The sequence below is a fragment of the Pygoscelis adeliae genome, unplaced genomic scaffold, assembly GCF_000699105.1.
Source record: "Pygoscelis adeliae isolate BGI_AS28 unplaced genomic scaffold, ASM69910v1 Scaffold5, whole genome shotgun sequence".
NCBI lineage: Eukaryota > Metazoa > Chordata > Aves > Sphenisciformes > Spheniscidae > Pygoscelis > Pygoscelis adeliae.
In genome coordinates this window covers 1,223,483-1,240,549 of record NW_008824753.1, presented here as the reverse complement: position 1 = coordinate 1,240,549, position 17,067 = coordinate 1,223,483, and the positions used below count along the sequence as shown (strand labels likewise).

Sequence of the window (17,067 nt, the reverse complement as noted above, 5' to 3'; positions counted from 1 at the left end):
GGTTAAAAGGTTGTGCAGAGGATATCTGCATAGCTGCAGGGGGGGCATCGAGCAGAGCACCCCCATCACCTGGCCATCCACAGAGTGATGCCAGGTTCACCCAGCCAAAGACCAGCTGTAGTCTCGTCCTTTTTTTAAAAAAAAAAACTAACAAATTCTTCTCTCTGTTACAGCAGGGATTGGGTGGAGATGGGCTTGGGTGTTTATAATCCTTCTGTTCACTTCAGGGCGGTTCTAATTATTTTGTTCATTGGTGCTGCTCAAGGGGAAAAACGGAGGCTCTCCTGTGGCTTTGGTTTTTCTAATTAGAAGTTAGCACTAATTGGTTAGTGGCCTTGTGGGTAAAACACCAAATTCCAGCAGAGTGCAGGGAATTCCTTCAGGTCCTGGAGGATGTTTGGAATGCATAATGATGAGTGTTTTTAGCACGCCTTGGCTTCCCTGGGTCAGCTGGTGGGGACAAACAGGATCCGGGGTGAGGGGTGTATGGAGCAGTAGCGATCCCTGTCTGTCTTTTGGATTTACCCCAATAATTAGCGGGTGTGTTAAGCACGCTGCAGCCGACGTCGCTCAGGTCTGCTGGATGGCAAGGGGCTAGACTGGCAAGTGGGTTTTGAGGGTCTTTGGGTCAGAAAATCACAGAGCTCTTGTAATGGAATAAATGATGTTATTCATAACAGCCCGTAAATAGTGGTTGACTCCTGGGCACAGATGTGGCATTGTCCCCGTGCTGGGGGACTGGAAATGGCCATCCCCCTTCCCAGCAAACGGAGAAGCAGTGCTTGGCCCCAAGCAGGGCAGGAGCAGTCTGGTGACCGCAGGGAGTAAAAGGAGCTTTGGTTTCAGTCCCATCCAGCCTAACACCCTGCTGCCTTGTGCTGGTGCAAGTGCAGGCAGGAAGGTCTGTGCATCGGAGCAGCCACACAGCATTAAGTGCAAAGACCCTGAGAGACACAGAAAAAGTGCTTTAAAAAAAATAAGGCTGTATCCTTCACCTGCATGTGCAACCCCATGCTCTTGTGTCAGGAGTGCGGAAGCTGCTCAGAGATTTCTGCTGCCATGGCTCAATGCAGCTCAGATGTGGCATTTCAAGGACCTTACGCTGAGATCACAGTCATCCTCTTCAGATGGTTATGTTTTTTTTCTAGCTAAAGTAAATGTGACAAGCCCTTGATCTGATTTTTCTAAAGCAGAGTGGGCTGGTTTTGTTCTTTCTCTGAGCACTCAGGCTGTCACATCTGCATTGCACGTTTCCTTCAGGTTTGTTTTTGGCACTTCTTTGCTGACGTGATGGAAGCCCGAGTGTCACAAGACAGCAGCTCTGTGTTATTTTAATAAAGACTAGGATGTCATCTTTGAAAAAAACCTCTTACTGAAGACAGGAGCATTCCCTTTGATGTTCATTTTGATAGATTGTGCTTTATTAGAGGGGAAGAAAAAAATCTTGTTGCAGGAACCCCAGGCAGTTTCACAGGGAAGCTGCCCTGACTTTGGCTCTGCTTGAGTGATATAGAAACCCGTCTTATTTTCCAGACTGGGACTTTCTGGACTTCAGGGCCAACCTTTCAAGTCCCAGTTCATGTGCTGGAGCTGGCAGACAGCTGACCATATCGAGTGCTTGAAGAGGGACTCTTGGCTTATCAAGGCTGTTGTATTTTGCAGCATCTTAGTACCTGATCGGGGCTTAGGTTGTCTCAGCTTCTGTGTTGTGAAATGTCAGCAGGAGGAGGGAGGTTGTGTACCTGTCCAGGGCACTGGCCCCGAAGCAACCACCTGTCAGCGGATGAGAAAGCGGCTTTTTCAGACCCCCAGCATGAGTCATCATCAGAGAGCAGCAGGTTTTGCTTTCTGTTCCCCCACCTGCTGCCAGTGTGCATCCCTGCATGCTGCTGGTTGCAGTCTGAGTGTTGTGGCTGTCACAGATTATAGGAAATAAGGCTGAACAAAACCCTCAAGAGGAGGGCCTCTTACAGTCCCTAGCCCAGGATGGCCCGGCTATGCCTAAAACATAACCTGTTTCAGGATGAGCAACAAATAGGATTATCTTAAAGTGATGCCCTGGGGTTCCTTGTGCTCCACCGCATCAGATCTGTCTCCATCTCTGTGCTAGACACATTTCGAAGTGATCTGATTTAATTTCAGTAGCAACATCAACAAAAAGTGACACCAGCACAATTCCTCACATGGATGGAGTTAGACTGATGCAATGGTGCCTTTTCCTGACTGTACTTTCACAAGGGAAAGGGTACAAAAATGAAAGAGTCCATGCAAGGACCACACTGCTTTGCAGAGTTAAGGTATGTCAAAGCTGCAAAGAAGTGCTAAAATCAGGGTTCAGCACAAGGAGGCCCAGGTGGTCTGTGTCCTCCTCACTGCTGTTCTAAACCTGAGTTTAAATCCCAACCTGACTTTGCTTGGGAAGGTTAGGAAATGGCTGGTGCCATGTTAGAATATACACAGTTAAGGCAGCACAGTTTTGCAGAGAAAAAAGAGGCTGTGCTGTGTGCACTCCAATAGCGGGATAATTTATTCATTGTAGCCCTGAAATAAGTGGATTCAGCCAGAAGTATCAGTCCTAGGAAGAGGATATGACCTCTGCATCATTTGCAAGCTGCTTCTCGCTGCTGGCCATGTGGGATGGGACCTTTAGAGAGGGATGTCTTCGGCCAGAGATGTCTGGTTTTTAGGCAAAGCCTGTCTTTGTGCACGGGAGTAGCCTGGTCTCTGTTAAGGTCATGGGAGTGCAGGGCACTTAATCCAGTGCATGCCAGCAAAGCGTTTTAGGATGAATCAGGGCTCTGTATGGACTGACACGGACCCCCAAGAGCGAATAATCTGCTTACGCTGGGGAGAGCCAGCAGACGTTTGTCATGGCAGTGTCGGCTGAAGTCAGGTCTCCCACCCGCAAATGCCATGGGAAAGAAAAGCGCCTGGGAGCTGCAGGGTGACTTCTGCTGCTTGTTTTTGCCATTTTGGAAAGGCAGGTAGCGTTTTCCTCTCCCCCAAAGGTAGCTCTGGTAATAAATGTAAATGCCCACCCATGACACATCAGCTTTAGGATTTAAATTTGCCCCTGCTTTGCTGCTGAAGCTGCTGGCACCCCATCTGGCACAGCCAAGGCTCCAGCTGCAGGGACAACAGCTGAGTTGGGAGCAACCATTATCCATACAGAAAGAAAACCATGCACAGCAAAGTCCAGGCTGCCGAGTGTCTTGCATGGCCACATCATCAATTAGCCTGATTTGTGGTGCAAGAAAGAAGCCCTCTTCTCCAGGGTGGTGGTGGTGGTGGTGGAGGTGGTGGAGGCTTCACCCACCACTCCAGGTGAAGATTTTCACAGCTCAGCTCCCCCAGTGCATCACTGGTGGAGGAAGTAAAGGAGTTCTTCCTCTCCAGAAGGATCACTCTTTGAGCCCTACAGGAACTGAGGAAGGGGGTCTGCCCCCCACTTCAGGGTGTTGGAGATATATGGTGAGTATATGGAGAGGCTTGAAAGTGAAATTGCCATGCATACCCAAAATTTGGGCATTACTCCTGCAGTCTCTTCCTGGTGGACCATGCACGTGGCTGAGAAGCTAACAGTGACAGGCTCCAAAGTGTGAAAGTGGGCTGAAATGTGTATATGCTGCTTTAAGAAAACAACCCACCCCTCCCGAACCCTTTTTAACTTCAGTGTCTTAACTACTGCAAAAAGATGTTCTGTGTTTAAAGGCAGTGACTCCACCCCTCTAATTAAAGACCTGGAGCACTTGGTTGGGTACTTCTCAGAGGAGATCTCTGATGCAGGAAGATGGAGCTCAGGTCTGTACTTCTATAGTCTTCCCATCCCATCTACTGGAAAGAAAGTACATGGGGAGGGGAGAGATGGGGATGGGGTGATGATGGCCTCTGTGCCACGAGCTTTGTATATTAAAGCCTAGAGAAGGAAGATGATCCTATGGCAAAACCTGGAGCAAATTTTAAACATGGTGGGTTCAGTCCTTGGCTCTGGCACGGCCTTTCTGCGCAGTACCTTGAGCCATCACTTTGACCATCAGCATCTCCATTTGTGAAATGGGATGGTGTCCATTCTTCCTGCCGTGCGTTGATCTGTCAGTCTGCATGGGGCATGGTCTAGGTGCTCTCTTCCCATCTGTAAGGGCTGAGTGGTTTATAAGAGACAGAAGATGGTGACCTTGAGGGTTGTTTTTTCTTCTCATGTGGAGCAGGAGTTGCCATCACCTGCTGCCTTCCCTCCATCCCAGCATAAATGCTACTTTTAATCATAACTTCCCTGTTTTCCTTCAAGTTTCATGACAAAGGAAAATTGCTCATTTTTCCTCCGCGTGACTCACTGCTCTGAGGTTTTATCACTTTCACGTCTGGAGGCGGTGGGAGGAGGAAAGCCCTTGGATAAATAACAGGGAGGCATTTCAGTTCAGTTCCATCTCAGCATGTTTTGTAACTCCCCTGTTCCTGCCACACTCTCATGTGGAGAAAATCATTAGAGACGTTTGCTATATGCCAGTGAGGGTTGAACTCATTAAAGTACAACAATACCAGCTCTGGGAATTCAAAACAAAATTATTTTCTTCCCACAGAGCTGAGCATCATCTTCTGCCTTGGCAGCTGTCGGTTGCTCTCTCCTAATCCATTGGAAATAAATAATTTTTTCTGAATTGGTGATTTTATCTGAATTGGTACATACTCCAGTTTCTTGATCCTGTCTCAGCTTTTGCTTCATGAAGTCACAAGTCACAGATGCCAGGCTTTCGTGGACACCTTACCAGTCCCACTTTGGGGATGTGGTTCATCTAACCCTGTCGCTTTGTGTCTCCTGATGCATTGCACTTCTTTCATCCTGATTTAATGACTCTCGGGGAATGGGAATCTCTTGTTCGTCTCCTTGGTCTTTCAGCTGTGGGGATGAAGCTGTCTGGCATGGCGTGAAGGTTTGCTGTCTTCCAGAAATGCCTCCTCATCTGAGCTTGGACGAGCAGGAGTGGCTCCCCTGGGTGTGCAGATAGTGAGTCAGTGATGTCCCGCTTAAAATGCAGGATGCTGTTGAATAGGATGGTGGCCTTCCATGGTCACGTCTTGGTAGTGAGATGCTTTTTAGTGGGCAGCTCTTATTTGGTGCGTACAGAGGGGAGGGCAGGATCTTGCAAAGGATTTCTGTAGGGTATGGTCCTGGCTATGCATTGGACCTTCAGAACTGGTGCTAAGCAACACCTGGGGCAGAGCAAGCATTTGGCAAGTGCTGAGAATGGGGTTTTAAATGTTGAATGTCCATTACACTTACAGGATCAGGATACATTACATTTACACTTTCTGTGTCAGCGGAAATACTGAAATATTTACCATAATGTGGTGGAGAAGTGTTCTAACACACATCTAGCTCTCCTAGTACTACATGGTGGTCTTGGCATTTATTACATAGCTATATTATATACTTATTTTGACTGGGATAGTGGTGTTATTTCTTTGCTGTCCCCTAGCCTGTCTACTTGAACGCCACCTCCTGTCTTGTCTTGTACTAGCTCTTTGGGACAAGAGGCATCGTTGCTGTGTTTTACACTTGGTAGGTACAGTGCTGCCATGCAAACGGTAACAAAACGAGGAGCATGTGTTTGTGCATGCATCTGTGCTCTGGGAGGCTGCGAGCCCAGGTGGGTTGACAATGCAGTGTCATGGTTATGGTCTTTATGTGTTAAAAAGTCAAGCTAGAAGTTAAAAAGCTGATGGTGCAAGATGGGTCAGAAAGGAAAGGTAACAGGAGCAGATGTTCAGCTTGGTGTAAGAGATGCAAAGGCAATGCGGCAGGACCATGTCCAGAAAACCTTCTGCTAGGATCTTGATGCTTCCCCGTGAGTTGCAGCCCTTCTCTTGCATCAGCCTGAAACACGTGAAGCAGAACACCCTATGGAAAGAGAAGAGGGATTTTGAAGGAGGTTGGATGCATTTGTACCAGGCAATGCCAGTAGCTCCAGTTGATTGCCTGGTTGGGCACTGCCCTGCTCAGCCCCTAGCTCATTCCCATGACCAGGAATCCGGCACCTCTGTCCCCTCCCAATGAATTGCTCGGTGCCGAGGGATCGCCATGTCGCAGTGTAAATCCCTTCCACAGCTGGAGCTTGGGCACGTGCAGCAGATCCTTCAGCATACCCCAGGGTCCTCAGGAACCTGGAGGAGTGCTGCAGCTGGCTTTGTAGTGCAGCTGCCAGGCGTTTCATGGGTGGGATGAATGAAAGGGTGGAAAATATTCAGAAATTAGGCTTTTTTCTTTTTTATGAAGCTTTTTCTTTTCATGGAAGAAGTCAGGGATGGAACAAAAGCTCTTTTTTCTGTTTTCCATTGAAATTTAATGGTCTCTTTAGAGAGACGGGGCTTTATGACAAGAAAAAAGGGAAGAGGCATCTGTGAGATGAAGGGAATATGTGGAGGCAGGAGGAGGGACACATGCATGTTTGTCCCCAATCCCCCTCCTTGCTTGAGGAGTACCCTGCGTGTTCAGGGGAGAGCCCTTGGTGTAGCCCACAGTATCCTTTGCCGCTTGTCAAGCCATAAGAGTTGCTGTGGACACGTCCCTGTGGCTCTCATGGTAAGGGCTCTCCTCTCCAAGGGGAAATGTATTTTTCTCTGAGGATCCAGGTGGAGAACAGCCATGCCAGGTCAGATCAAAGGCTTCAAAGCCAAGGGTGCTGCATCTGGTCCTTGGAGAGGAGTCCAAGGGCAGGCTAGTGTACACAGAATGAGACTGCTGTGAAGCACCTGAGATGTCTCCATGTATAAAGGGGATGGTCCATATCCAGCTCTTCCAGTAAGGTTAAAAGCATGAGATGTGGCTTGATTTTGACTCAGTAGGTGTCTTCAATGGATGCAGGTGCTCAGCTCATCCATCAGATTGGAGATGCCCTCTCTGCACCAGCGCAGGCAGAGGAGGTGATCGGTTGGGGTGTCTGCTCAGGTGGCTGGTGGTCCACAGCAGCAAACCATGGAGCAAATCTGTTCTGCCATGAGCAGGACCAGCTAACCTTGCACATGTTTCCCTCCTTGCAGATGTGCCGGCGAGTCTACAAAGGGATCCCGCTTCAGGTGCGAGGCCAGGTCTGGTCGCTTCTGCTGGACATCGAGAAAATGAAGAAGGAAAATGAAGGGAAATATGAGGTAAGGGCTCTTCCTGGCAAAGACAATGGGAGCAAGGTGATGGGGAGGCTGGTTTGGTGGGGCTTCACCAGCTGGGGCAAGTCAGACCCATGGTGGATGCAGGCATCTCCATCTCCACCTGCATGGGCAGGAGGGAAATGGGGGTTCATACAGGGATGCTTTAAGGGATGGCAGGACACACCCAGCCCTTGCATCCTCCCGTGTAGGGTAGCGGCATGCCGAGCACCCTACGATGTGTGCTGGTGGTGGGGCCCGATCCCATCCGTGAACTGCTGCAACCTCTGAGAAGGAAAGGCTTAAAATTAGCAAGCACTGAAAATGCAAAGGGGATAAACTCTTTATCTATGTGTGTATCTTAGGCTGGGGCCTTCTAGCACGTTAACCAGCTGCTTTCCCTAATATGCTGCTTCCATTTATTCTGCTGCAAGCCGCAAGCAAAGAATGCTGTCGGTGTTACTGCATCCTTAGGTAAAGAAGCAGGGAAGAGGGAGGGGAAGCTTAGCAAAGGTACCGCTTGCAGTTCCCCAAGCTCCCTGGAGTGATGCAGAGTAGCCATGAGTACCCTGAAGTGGGCAGGTGCTGGATGGGAGTACCCCAAACCTCTCCATGTGCTTGAAAATTTCACTTGGGGCATTTTGAAATGAGCAGCAAGGTCAGAAGCCTCAAATCAGCTGACAATGGGTCATTAGTCGAGAAACCCAATTAAGGGTGGGGTGAGGGTAGGTCTTGTAAGCTTGGAGGGGGATTTCTGAGCATAGGGTCCTGGCTTACAACTTAGATGTGCAGCTGGAAGTTGACTGGCAGTGTTGGAAGAGCTTGGATTGAAGTGGCATCTTCAATCTTTTTATAACTGTCTTGAAAGTTTCTATTAAAAATCACTATTAAACATCAAATAAAAATCATTTTTCTATTAAAAATCACTTATTTTCTCTGCAGATAGGCGAAAAGCCTGCCTTGCATTGCTTCCTACCAGAGCACTGCATGCTGCAGGCTTGGATTCCTTGGTATAATAAGCAATTTCTGTAGTGTGCATTGAACAAGAACCTGAGTGATGGGGCTTGCTGTATTTTGTTGTTTTTTATTTCAGGCACCTTGGCTCCTTTATGCTGCCTCTTTCCATAGGCAGCATGTGGAAGCCCTTGGTTGATAATTAACTTATTTTCCAAACTTGTGTTACGATTTAGCTTGCATCACATACCCAGGCGAGGATCAGGGTGTCATGGAGATAGTTATGTTTCAGAGGCAGGAGGTCGAGTGCTGCTTCCAGCAGGTGTTTCTGAAAATCTCTGCCTATTAAGCAGGATGATGCTAACACTCATTATCGTTAGTCAAGCGTAGATGTTAATAGTGAGATGCCGCTGGGATAGTGTCACGTGCAGGGGCCTGGGGAAGGCGGGCTGAGCTCAGGGCAATAAGCAGAGATAACGAAGCTCTCCCAGCATGCAGATTCTTATCATGCTCTCTCCCTCGAAGCTGTGCTGCGCAGGCAGGGAAGCAATCCAAACAAATGAAAGTCACAAGGAGTTTATCTGTGCTCCAGAGGGATCTGCGATAAACAGGAGCTTCAGGGCTAATAGGCTTTGTTGGATGCAAACCCCCTACAAGCTCATCTTAATCCTCCTCTTCTTTGGTGCCACCTGCCGCTGGTAATTAGCTCTCCCCTAATTTCCGCCAGAAGAGGCTCAGTGCAGGTCCTGGATGAGAGGTTTTGCTTTCAAGAAGGGACCAAGCCTCAGCCCCAGTCCTGTGTCCTGGAAGGGCTGGTCCCAAGGCCACCCCATTTCTCCTTGGGGCATGAACCATGGCACAAAAGCCTGGCTTTTGCATGTGCCTTGAGTTTTGAGCATGCCACCTGGCATATGCCAGGTGATTTATCTTTTTTTTCATACCTACTGCTCCCACTTTTCTAGCCAAGTGGGATACCTTGCTCCCTGTGTTCGTGTTGCCTCTGGAGTGATGCAATTAAAAAAGCCTGGTCCAGTTGCTTCCGTAGTGCTTTATCTTATCCCAGCTGTCCTCCAAGGCCCCTCCATGCAAGTCTTTGAGTCTTCCTCAAGGCCACGGCAGCTTAGTTGTTCATGACGCTGCAGGAGCCTGGAGGCTACCATGGGACGTGCCACACTTGGTTTCAACGTGGGTGTAATGGTCTACCTCCCTGGGGTTTTATAGCCACAACCGAGAGGGCTTGAGGAGAGCTGAGAGGGCGGCAGGAGAAACCTGCTGGCCATGGGGCAGAGCAGAGGTATCCTGGCTTTTACCTGCTGCTTTGTAAAACGTCACTGGGATGGGACCTCCAGCTTCCCAGCCTCTGTTCTGCCGCTGGCTTGCAGGGCTCGCAGCGCTAATGAGCTCGGCAGGGCATCTGTGGAGCCCCCAGGTTATTTAAACAAGGGAAAAATGGAGAATAACCCATCCTGGGCTTCTAGTTTACCATCTGCAGAATTAATAAAGCCTCCTGGGTACATGGAAGTGACAAAGTGCTGTGCAACCTACTTGTTATGCAGGTGCAGTGATATAAAAAAACCCCAAAGTAGGGGTTTTTACAGTCTTCGGGAGATTTCTGTGTTGTTCTGGCAGGGAAAACAAGAGGGCCTTTAAGCAGGGAAATTTGAACTGAAGTGACCCAGAGCATATGAATAGTCATCTTGTCTCAGGTAGTCTGCCTGCTTTATAGAGGGCAAGGAGCCATAGGATGCAGAGAGCACAGGATTTACGGCAGGGAAATTATATTTTTCATCAGATCTTCATTCCATTGTCACTTTTATCCTCCCTTGTCTTGTGCAGGCAGTAATTCAAAATAGCCCCTGCACTGTTGTTCCTCCATACAGCTGCTTTGAAGGTTGGAGTTAATATTCCCAAGATGTTGTCACTGCCCTGAGCATTGGCTGTGCTGGACACATCTGGGTGCTAATGACCTTTTGATGTTCCCCAGAGCTGATGTGGCCACCTTGGGAGGTCAACAGCAGGCTGGAGGTGCCTTGTGTCAGGCTGACAAGAATTTGTAGGATGGCAGCTGCTGGAGCAGATGATTAAGTATCTGCAGATGTGCTATTTTCTGTCTGCTATGTGAGCAAGGAGGGGTCCTGACCCTGGACTCCAGGCAAGCTGGGCTTGCTGCTCATCTCCACTGCCCCTAACCTGCCGGTGGATCTCGGGCTGCCTGAAGGCAGTCACAAAATGTATTTTATTAATGCAATTAACCCTGGAGTTATTAAAGAAAGAGGGCAATTGCATGATCACCGGTGGTATCTAAAAGCTGTGAGATGACATGTTTGGCTATAGCGTAATGGTCCTTGCCTGCATGCACAGGGCTGAACAGTGGGTTACAAATGGGACTGCAGTGGGATTCGTCCAGCATCTTGAGCTTGGGACTCTGAGGGCGCAATTGGTTGAGCTGGACTTAGCTTTAGTTTGAATTTCCTTTTTTTGCAGTGGACTTCAGGCCTTTATCTGTGTGATGCTGCCTTAAGTGATTAGCCAGCATGGGGGGAACATGGGGATTCTTGGTTTTGAGTTTAGCTTCTGTTCTGGACTCTGCAAGTTCCTTAAAATTTGCACCAGTCCAAGGGAATACCCCAGAACGGCTTTTCTAGTGGAAACTCCTTAAACCTAAGATTATTCTCTTCTGCGGGGGAAGTAGTAGTTGGAGATCACTTCATGAAGTCTGTCATAACAGTTTGGACTTTATTATGACTGAGCCTCTGAAAAGCTCAGGGACTTGGTGCTTACATCTGTGTGTTGGTTATAGAAGTGTATTGTTCCTTAAGCACCACAGAGGTCTCAATGCTTTATGACAGCCGGGCTGGGTACCACAAAGACATCAAAAGAAATCAGAGTGGAATTTAATTGTAAAGGTTTTAGATTCTGAAAACTTGGTATCTGCATTGGAAGATGGGCAAAGCCTGGGCTGGCAGCTGCCGCTGTCGTAGCATGTGAGCGTGGGTTTGTCCCCTTCTCCCTGGGCCAACAGCACAGCCAAGGGGCCAGGGATTCACCTCCGGGCTGCAGATCATTGCTCAAAGCAAGACGGCAGTGTCCCTGAGTTGCTCTGCAATAGTCCTGTGCAGCTCACAAGCTGCCACTCCTGCTGTGGGAAGCAGGCCTTCTTGCTGTGTGGAGAGAGGTGTGGGCTGAGATGGTGTCTGACTCCTTCCTCTTGTCTGCCCCTCTCCGTTCCAGCAAATGAAAGAGCAAGCAAAGAGCTTTTCATCGGAAATCAAGCAGATAGATTTGGACGTTAACCGCACCTTCCGAAACCATATCATGTTTCGGGATCGCTACGGAGTGAAGTGAGTATGGGAGGCTTCATGTGGCTGTACAGGCATCGGTGCCAGTGGGTGTGCATGCGATGAGCTGGATGGGGTGGCCAGCAGCCCCCTGTCTTGGGGTAGCCACCAGCCCCCTGGCTCAGAGCAGCTTACAGGAGAGCAAAGCCACCTCTGCCTGCTCCACAAACCATCAGCACATGGTACAACCCACAGATGTTGGGCTGCTGATTCTCTCTTTGGACAGATCCACACTGGACCACGTTCAGCCCCAGTTCTTGAGCCAAGCATCAGCCTGTTGCAGTGCCTTGTCCCCCAAGGTGCTAGGGTTGCAGTTGCAGAGGGCTTGGTTTGGGATGGCTGGGATGATGGGGTAGGTCTGTCGGGAGCTGGGTGGGATGGGGCGTACGTGGCCTCCACAACAGACGGGGTTGGAGAGGTTTGACAAAGTGGCTTTGTCACTTGGATGAGTCACACCTGGCTGCCCTATACAGATGTACAGTCTGTGAGGAAGCCTGCACTGCATATCTGTATGGTGATGACTCCTTTAGCAAGGAGGGAAAGGAGAAAGGAACCTACTAATAAAATGGTGGCAGTGCTTTCCCCTAGGATGTATAACACTTGATACCTGGGTGGTTGCAAGTCTATTAAAAACCCACCACCGCTCCAAACCTGAAGAGCGGAAGTGTTGAACACAGCGCATGTGGGTACATGCATGTCTCTTCAGGAGACCTGCTGACGGAGCAGGCTGGTTCAGCCCTGCTCTGCGGGGCCACTGGTGACTCCCCTCTGGAGTGGAGGTCCCATCCCACGTGCCCATCAAGGTGCTTTCTGGTTCTGTGAGCCCTGCTCCTTGCAAAAGGCATAAGTACCAGTTGGCTGGGTATTTTCAGAGCCTTGGCTCTCTGTGCATACACGTTGGTGTGCACATGAAGCTGGAGATCTCACGCTCAAGTGTTTCAATATCCTTCTTTCTCCCCAGGCAACAGGCACTCTTCCATGTCCTGTCAGCATACTCGGTTTATAATACCGTAAGTAGTAAGTTAGTCCAGGTAAAGTGAATAGAGTTGTGCTATATGTATAAAAAAACCCCAAAACATTTAAAAAAAGCTTTCTATGTATTTATATAAGTGTATACATGTATGTTTGTGTATATATATACACACACACCCACATTTAGCCAGTGGTAATTCCAATTTTAAGTCCTAATACTGGTTTGTACAGACAGCTGCAAGACTCGCAGGCAGCACAAGACTCTCTGCACAGTTGTTTCATTCCCTTATTTGTTTTATCACCTGGTAAATGACATCTGGCAGATGCAGTTTGGGTGAGTGTCAGCAAAGAACAAGGGATCGCCCTTTGGCTTGCCAGCAAGACTAACCTCCTGGCTGAAGGTCTGTCATGTTTCTGACTTCTTGTCATACACTGAATGGCACCCTTGTTGAAAACACTGATTTATTACAGTGAACCAGTCATTTTTAGCTGAAGGGCATGGGCAGAATAAGCCTAAATTAGCAGCTGAACCTACTGCCTCCATCTCCAGGAGGGGACAATTACCCCAGAAGGCACAGAAGATGCTCAGTGGGGGTAGTCAAGGAAACAAAGACCCTGCCTTCCCTCATACCAGAGAAACGCTCACCAGATTTATTTATTCTTTAATTACTTCAGTGCTCATATGGCTGAAGGAATCCAAAACGGTATCAGACCCACATGCTGTTTATCATCCCATCCCCTATTCCTTGAAGTAGCTGCAGGCACCTCTTACATTGGGGTTTTGTCCCTCGCCCTCCAGGCTTGAGCAGGGCTGGTGGGGCGAGCAGCATGGTGGGGGACATTGCCTGCAAGCCCCTCACCTCCTGCTGGAGGACCTGCTAGAGCAGGTCTGGAAGAGGGCCACGAAAGTGGTCAGAGGGCTGGAACACCTCTCCCATGAAGAAAGGCTAGGAGTTGGGGATGTTCAGCCTGGAGAAGAGAAGGCTCTGGGAAGACCTTGTTGTGTCCTTTCAATACATAAAAGGGGCATATAAGAAAGACAGAAAGACTTTTTACCAGGGCCTGTAGTGACAGGACAAGGGGCAACAGTTTTAAACTGAAAAAAGGTAGGTTTAAACTGGACATAAGGGTGGTGGGACACTGGAACAGGTTGCCCAGAGAAGCTGTGGATGCGCCATTATTGGAAGTGTTCAAGGTTAGGTTGGATGGGGCTTTGAGCAACCTGATCTAGTGAAAGATGTCTCTGCCCATGGCAGGGGGGTTGGACGAGATGATCTTCAAAGGTCCTTTCCAACCCAACCACTCTGTGAGTCAGTGACACGGTAGATGCTGTAGACATATGGGAGCTGTGAATTTGGGCATAAACAATAAAGATCTTGAAATGGGACAGACCTTGAAAGAGGAGAGGGAAGCACAGGCAGCCTGACGTGCTTCTGCAGCTTTAGCATCATGGTAGGGTCTGACGGCGTGGCAGCACGTGTGCTCCTCTTGGCTTTTGCAGGAAGTGAGCTACTGCCAAGGGATGAGCCAGATCGCAGCCATCCTCCTGATGTACTTAAACGAAGAGGATGCATTTTGGGCACTGGCACAGCTGCTGACCAACCAGCGGCACGCCATGCACGGTAAGGCTGGGGTGGGATGCAGATGGGGGCTCTTGTGATGGGAGGGAAGGCTGTTCAGGTTGGTCAGTAGAGCCTCGTTTCTCCTCACATACTTGTTTAAAGAGGGTAAGGCTTAATTATGTGCCAATAGAACCCGACTACACAGCTGAACTTCACTCTTGGAGGCAGACAAGTTCATAAAAAAAAAATGTGTTTTATCGGCACTGAGCTTTAGCGTTCAGTAATTAACACTTTCACAGAGGTGCTATCTTCCCTCTGGAGTGCCTTGCCCTTGGCAATCAATTAACTCAAGGTTACGAGGTTTTAAAAAGTCTCACAGAAGTACATCCAAGAGCATCATGTAATGCTCCGTTTTTAGCATGCCACAAGCTACGTGCCCTTGTGTTTTTATGAAGATGTAATTCCACCAAATGTGCTGTATTATTTTACTTCAAACACATTAAAGATCCTTTCATCTTATTTGTGGTTAGCAGTAATCTATGCACAGAAGGTTATTTTATGAGTGGAGGGCTAAGCCTTATGGCTTGATAACTCCTCACAGTCTTAAACGCGTGTCCTGCTAGATTACAGGGTGCTGCACAAGCTTGTGGTGTTCAAACATCTTCAGCTTTTCTCTGAACCTTGGTAAGCACTGAGATGTGTTCAGAGAGGTCTTGGCCAAGCCAAGTCTCAGGTGGGCAGGTGGTGAGCTCTGCAGGGCTGGGGTGAGAAGAACCAGCTGGGATTGGTGCTGAGGGTGCTATTGCCCATGTAGATGAGGTGAAGGGTGGGCTCTGGGAAGGATGTCAAGGGAGGTAGCTGGGCACACTGTGGTCCAGCCGAGAACAACAGGCAATGCAGGGGATGAGTTTGTAGAAAATCAGGCTGCCCCAGACTGCTCCAGAGCTTTTCTGATTATTTTTTATTTCTCTCATCTTTTCTCGTTAAGGTTTTTTCATTCCTGGGTTCCCGAAGCTGCAGAGATTTCAAGCTCACCACGAGCAGATTTTAAGCAAACTGTTTCCCAAACTGAAGAAGCACATGGTATCTCTTTGCTATCAGTACCCCCATACTAATATCACGTTTTAATCTAAAGCAGTTAGTGTAACATTCTGCCAAATAGATGCGCAACTGAACATACTTCTAACCGTGTAGGACTGCTTCAGCTGCAAAGACACAAGCGTTCATTAAATGGGGTGCCTGAATCTTGCTGAGGTGAATGGTTATTGAATTTGCTTGCTGGTCATCATTAGTGTAGGGACTGCTAAAATCTAAAAACTTCCTTAGGAAAGCCAGGCAGGAAGGCTCACGGAGCCTGCAGCAAAAGGAGCTGTTGCATACAGCAGCGAGGCTGGGCTGTGTTCTTACACCAGCTGCAAAGCCCGAAGGGTGATGCTGGACTGTCTGGAGTCTTAATTCAATGATTGTTAGCCCCAAGTGCTTGCATTTAACAGCTTTGCTGTTGTTCAAAGACAGGAGGCACCTAAGATTTTCTGTGAGTTTTGTTGCTTGGGCACATCCAGTTGTTTTTCTCTCTAGCAGATGGTACAAGCCCATTTTGTGGCTGGAGGAGCATCTGCAAGACACATCAACTGCAGTCTAATGTCTAGGCGACTATTTTGCAACACCTGCTCCCTTTTTTTTCCCCCCGTGATCCCCCTTGCATTTGCTGTAGACAGTTGGTATTCAGTGGCCAGACTCCTGAAGGTTTCTTATGCTCCCAAGGGGCTCAGCGGCCCAGCTCCAGGAAAAGCTGTTTATATTGCCATCATGTGCAACATTTCTTGCTTTGTGCTGCAAATGGGCCAGCCCTGGCTGTGTAAGTGAAACAGAGCCAGGACAGGTTTTCACTTAATTATAGTCACAGGGGTGGGGAATCCTGGGCGAGGAGGATGGGAATAACTCTCTGAAAGCTGCTCGTGCCTCCTGGCTCCCGAAGGCTCACCAGGCTTGCAGGTGTCCAGCACCAGCTGAAAGCAAAGACTGGAGCTGGCCATTAATCCCATGGGCTTCTTTCTCTTCCCATCCCTGCTGCTTTGCTGGCTTTGCAGCAGCATCACGTCAACTTTATGCACGTGCAGGACACTGTGCATCCCAGCACCAGCTGTGCCATGCCATCAGCCATGCCAGTAAAAGCAAAGCTGTATGCGAGCACTGCGCTGGGTGCCAGACAGGGATGGAAAAGTGATAGACTGGGGTGATGTTGGTGAGGTTTTTAAGAGTTTTCCTTAGCCTGTCAGGCTGTACTGCTCCTTCAGCAGCCATGCCATGCAAATGAGGTAGTGCTAGCAAAGCTGGCTTGACTACAGGTCTGGATTTACCTGTGGATACTTGGGGTTAATAATTTTTTTGTGCTTTGAGAGGCTCACGTGGGAATTGCTATGGAAACAAAAATGGTAGTCTGCAAGGAGTGCATGGTTTGGGTTCCTGGAAGGTTTCTGTAAATCCCTGGAGTAGATAGTAGGCCAGAAAAGCTTCTTCTAGAAATCCCTCTCCATAGTTGTGGCTGAAGTCTGGCCACATTGAGGATCAGGTTCAATGAATATCTTGGGCGAAGGGCCAAAGCAGGGCTTCAACACTGTATTTAAAGCAGGGGCTTTGTTGGGAGACAAACCACAGCCAGATCCTGCACCCAGACCCCAGCATTAATAAACCAACCAACCAGCCTCCCCAAAAGCCCTATGAGTTGCTTGAACCTCCAGCAGCCAGCCTGGTGAAATGCCTGTCTTTCTTTACTGTCTCCTTCTAGGACAAGGAGCAGATGACTACAGGGATTTACACGACCAAGTGGTTCCTGCAGTGTTTCATTGACCGGGTGAGGATGCTCTGTGGGTTGTTTGCTGCTCTGCTGCTTGCATGCACAGTTAATCTGTCTGTTTTTTTTTTAAAAGTATCATAATTTGAAGAAGGTGTTAATATTTTATAAGGTGGGATATTATGCACATTCTCATAAGGAAAAAATTAATAAGGGAGAAGCTAAAAATAACTGCATGTCACTGATGACAAGCCAATTCCTGTTTCTATCAGACCAGAGTAGCTTTGTTTTACTGTTTTCGGGGCTT

General features: G+C 48.6%; 1 protein-coding gene across 1 annotated transcript in view; it reads left to right on the top strand.

Annotated features, from left to right (window-relative positions):
• LOC103916460 (USP6 N-terminal-like protein) overlaps positions 1-17,067 on the top strand; it is a 31,449-nt gene that overhangs the window by 10,072 nt on the left and 4,310 nt on the right. Inside the window, exons 6-11 of the mRNA XM_009323443.1 lie at positions 7,039-7,146; positions 11,326-11,435; positions 12,394-12,442; positions 13,906-14,026; positions 14,955-15,049; positions 16,755-16,820. Coding sequence (XP_009321718.1) covers positions 7,039-7,146; positions 11,326-11,435; positions 12,394-12,442; positions 13,906-14,026; positions 14,955-15,049; positions 16,755-16,820 — 549 coding nt within the window. The remainder of the gene's footprint in view (positions 1-7,038; positions 7,147-11,325; positions 11,436-12,393; positions 12,443-13,905; positions 14,027-14,954; positions 15,050-16,754; positions 16,821-17,067) is intronic.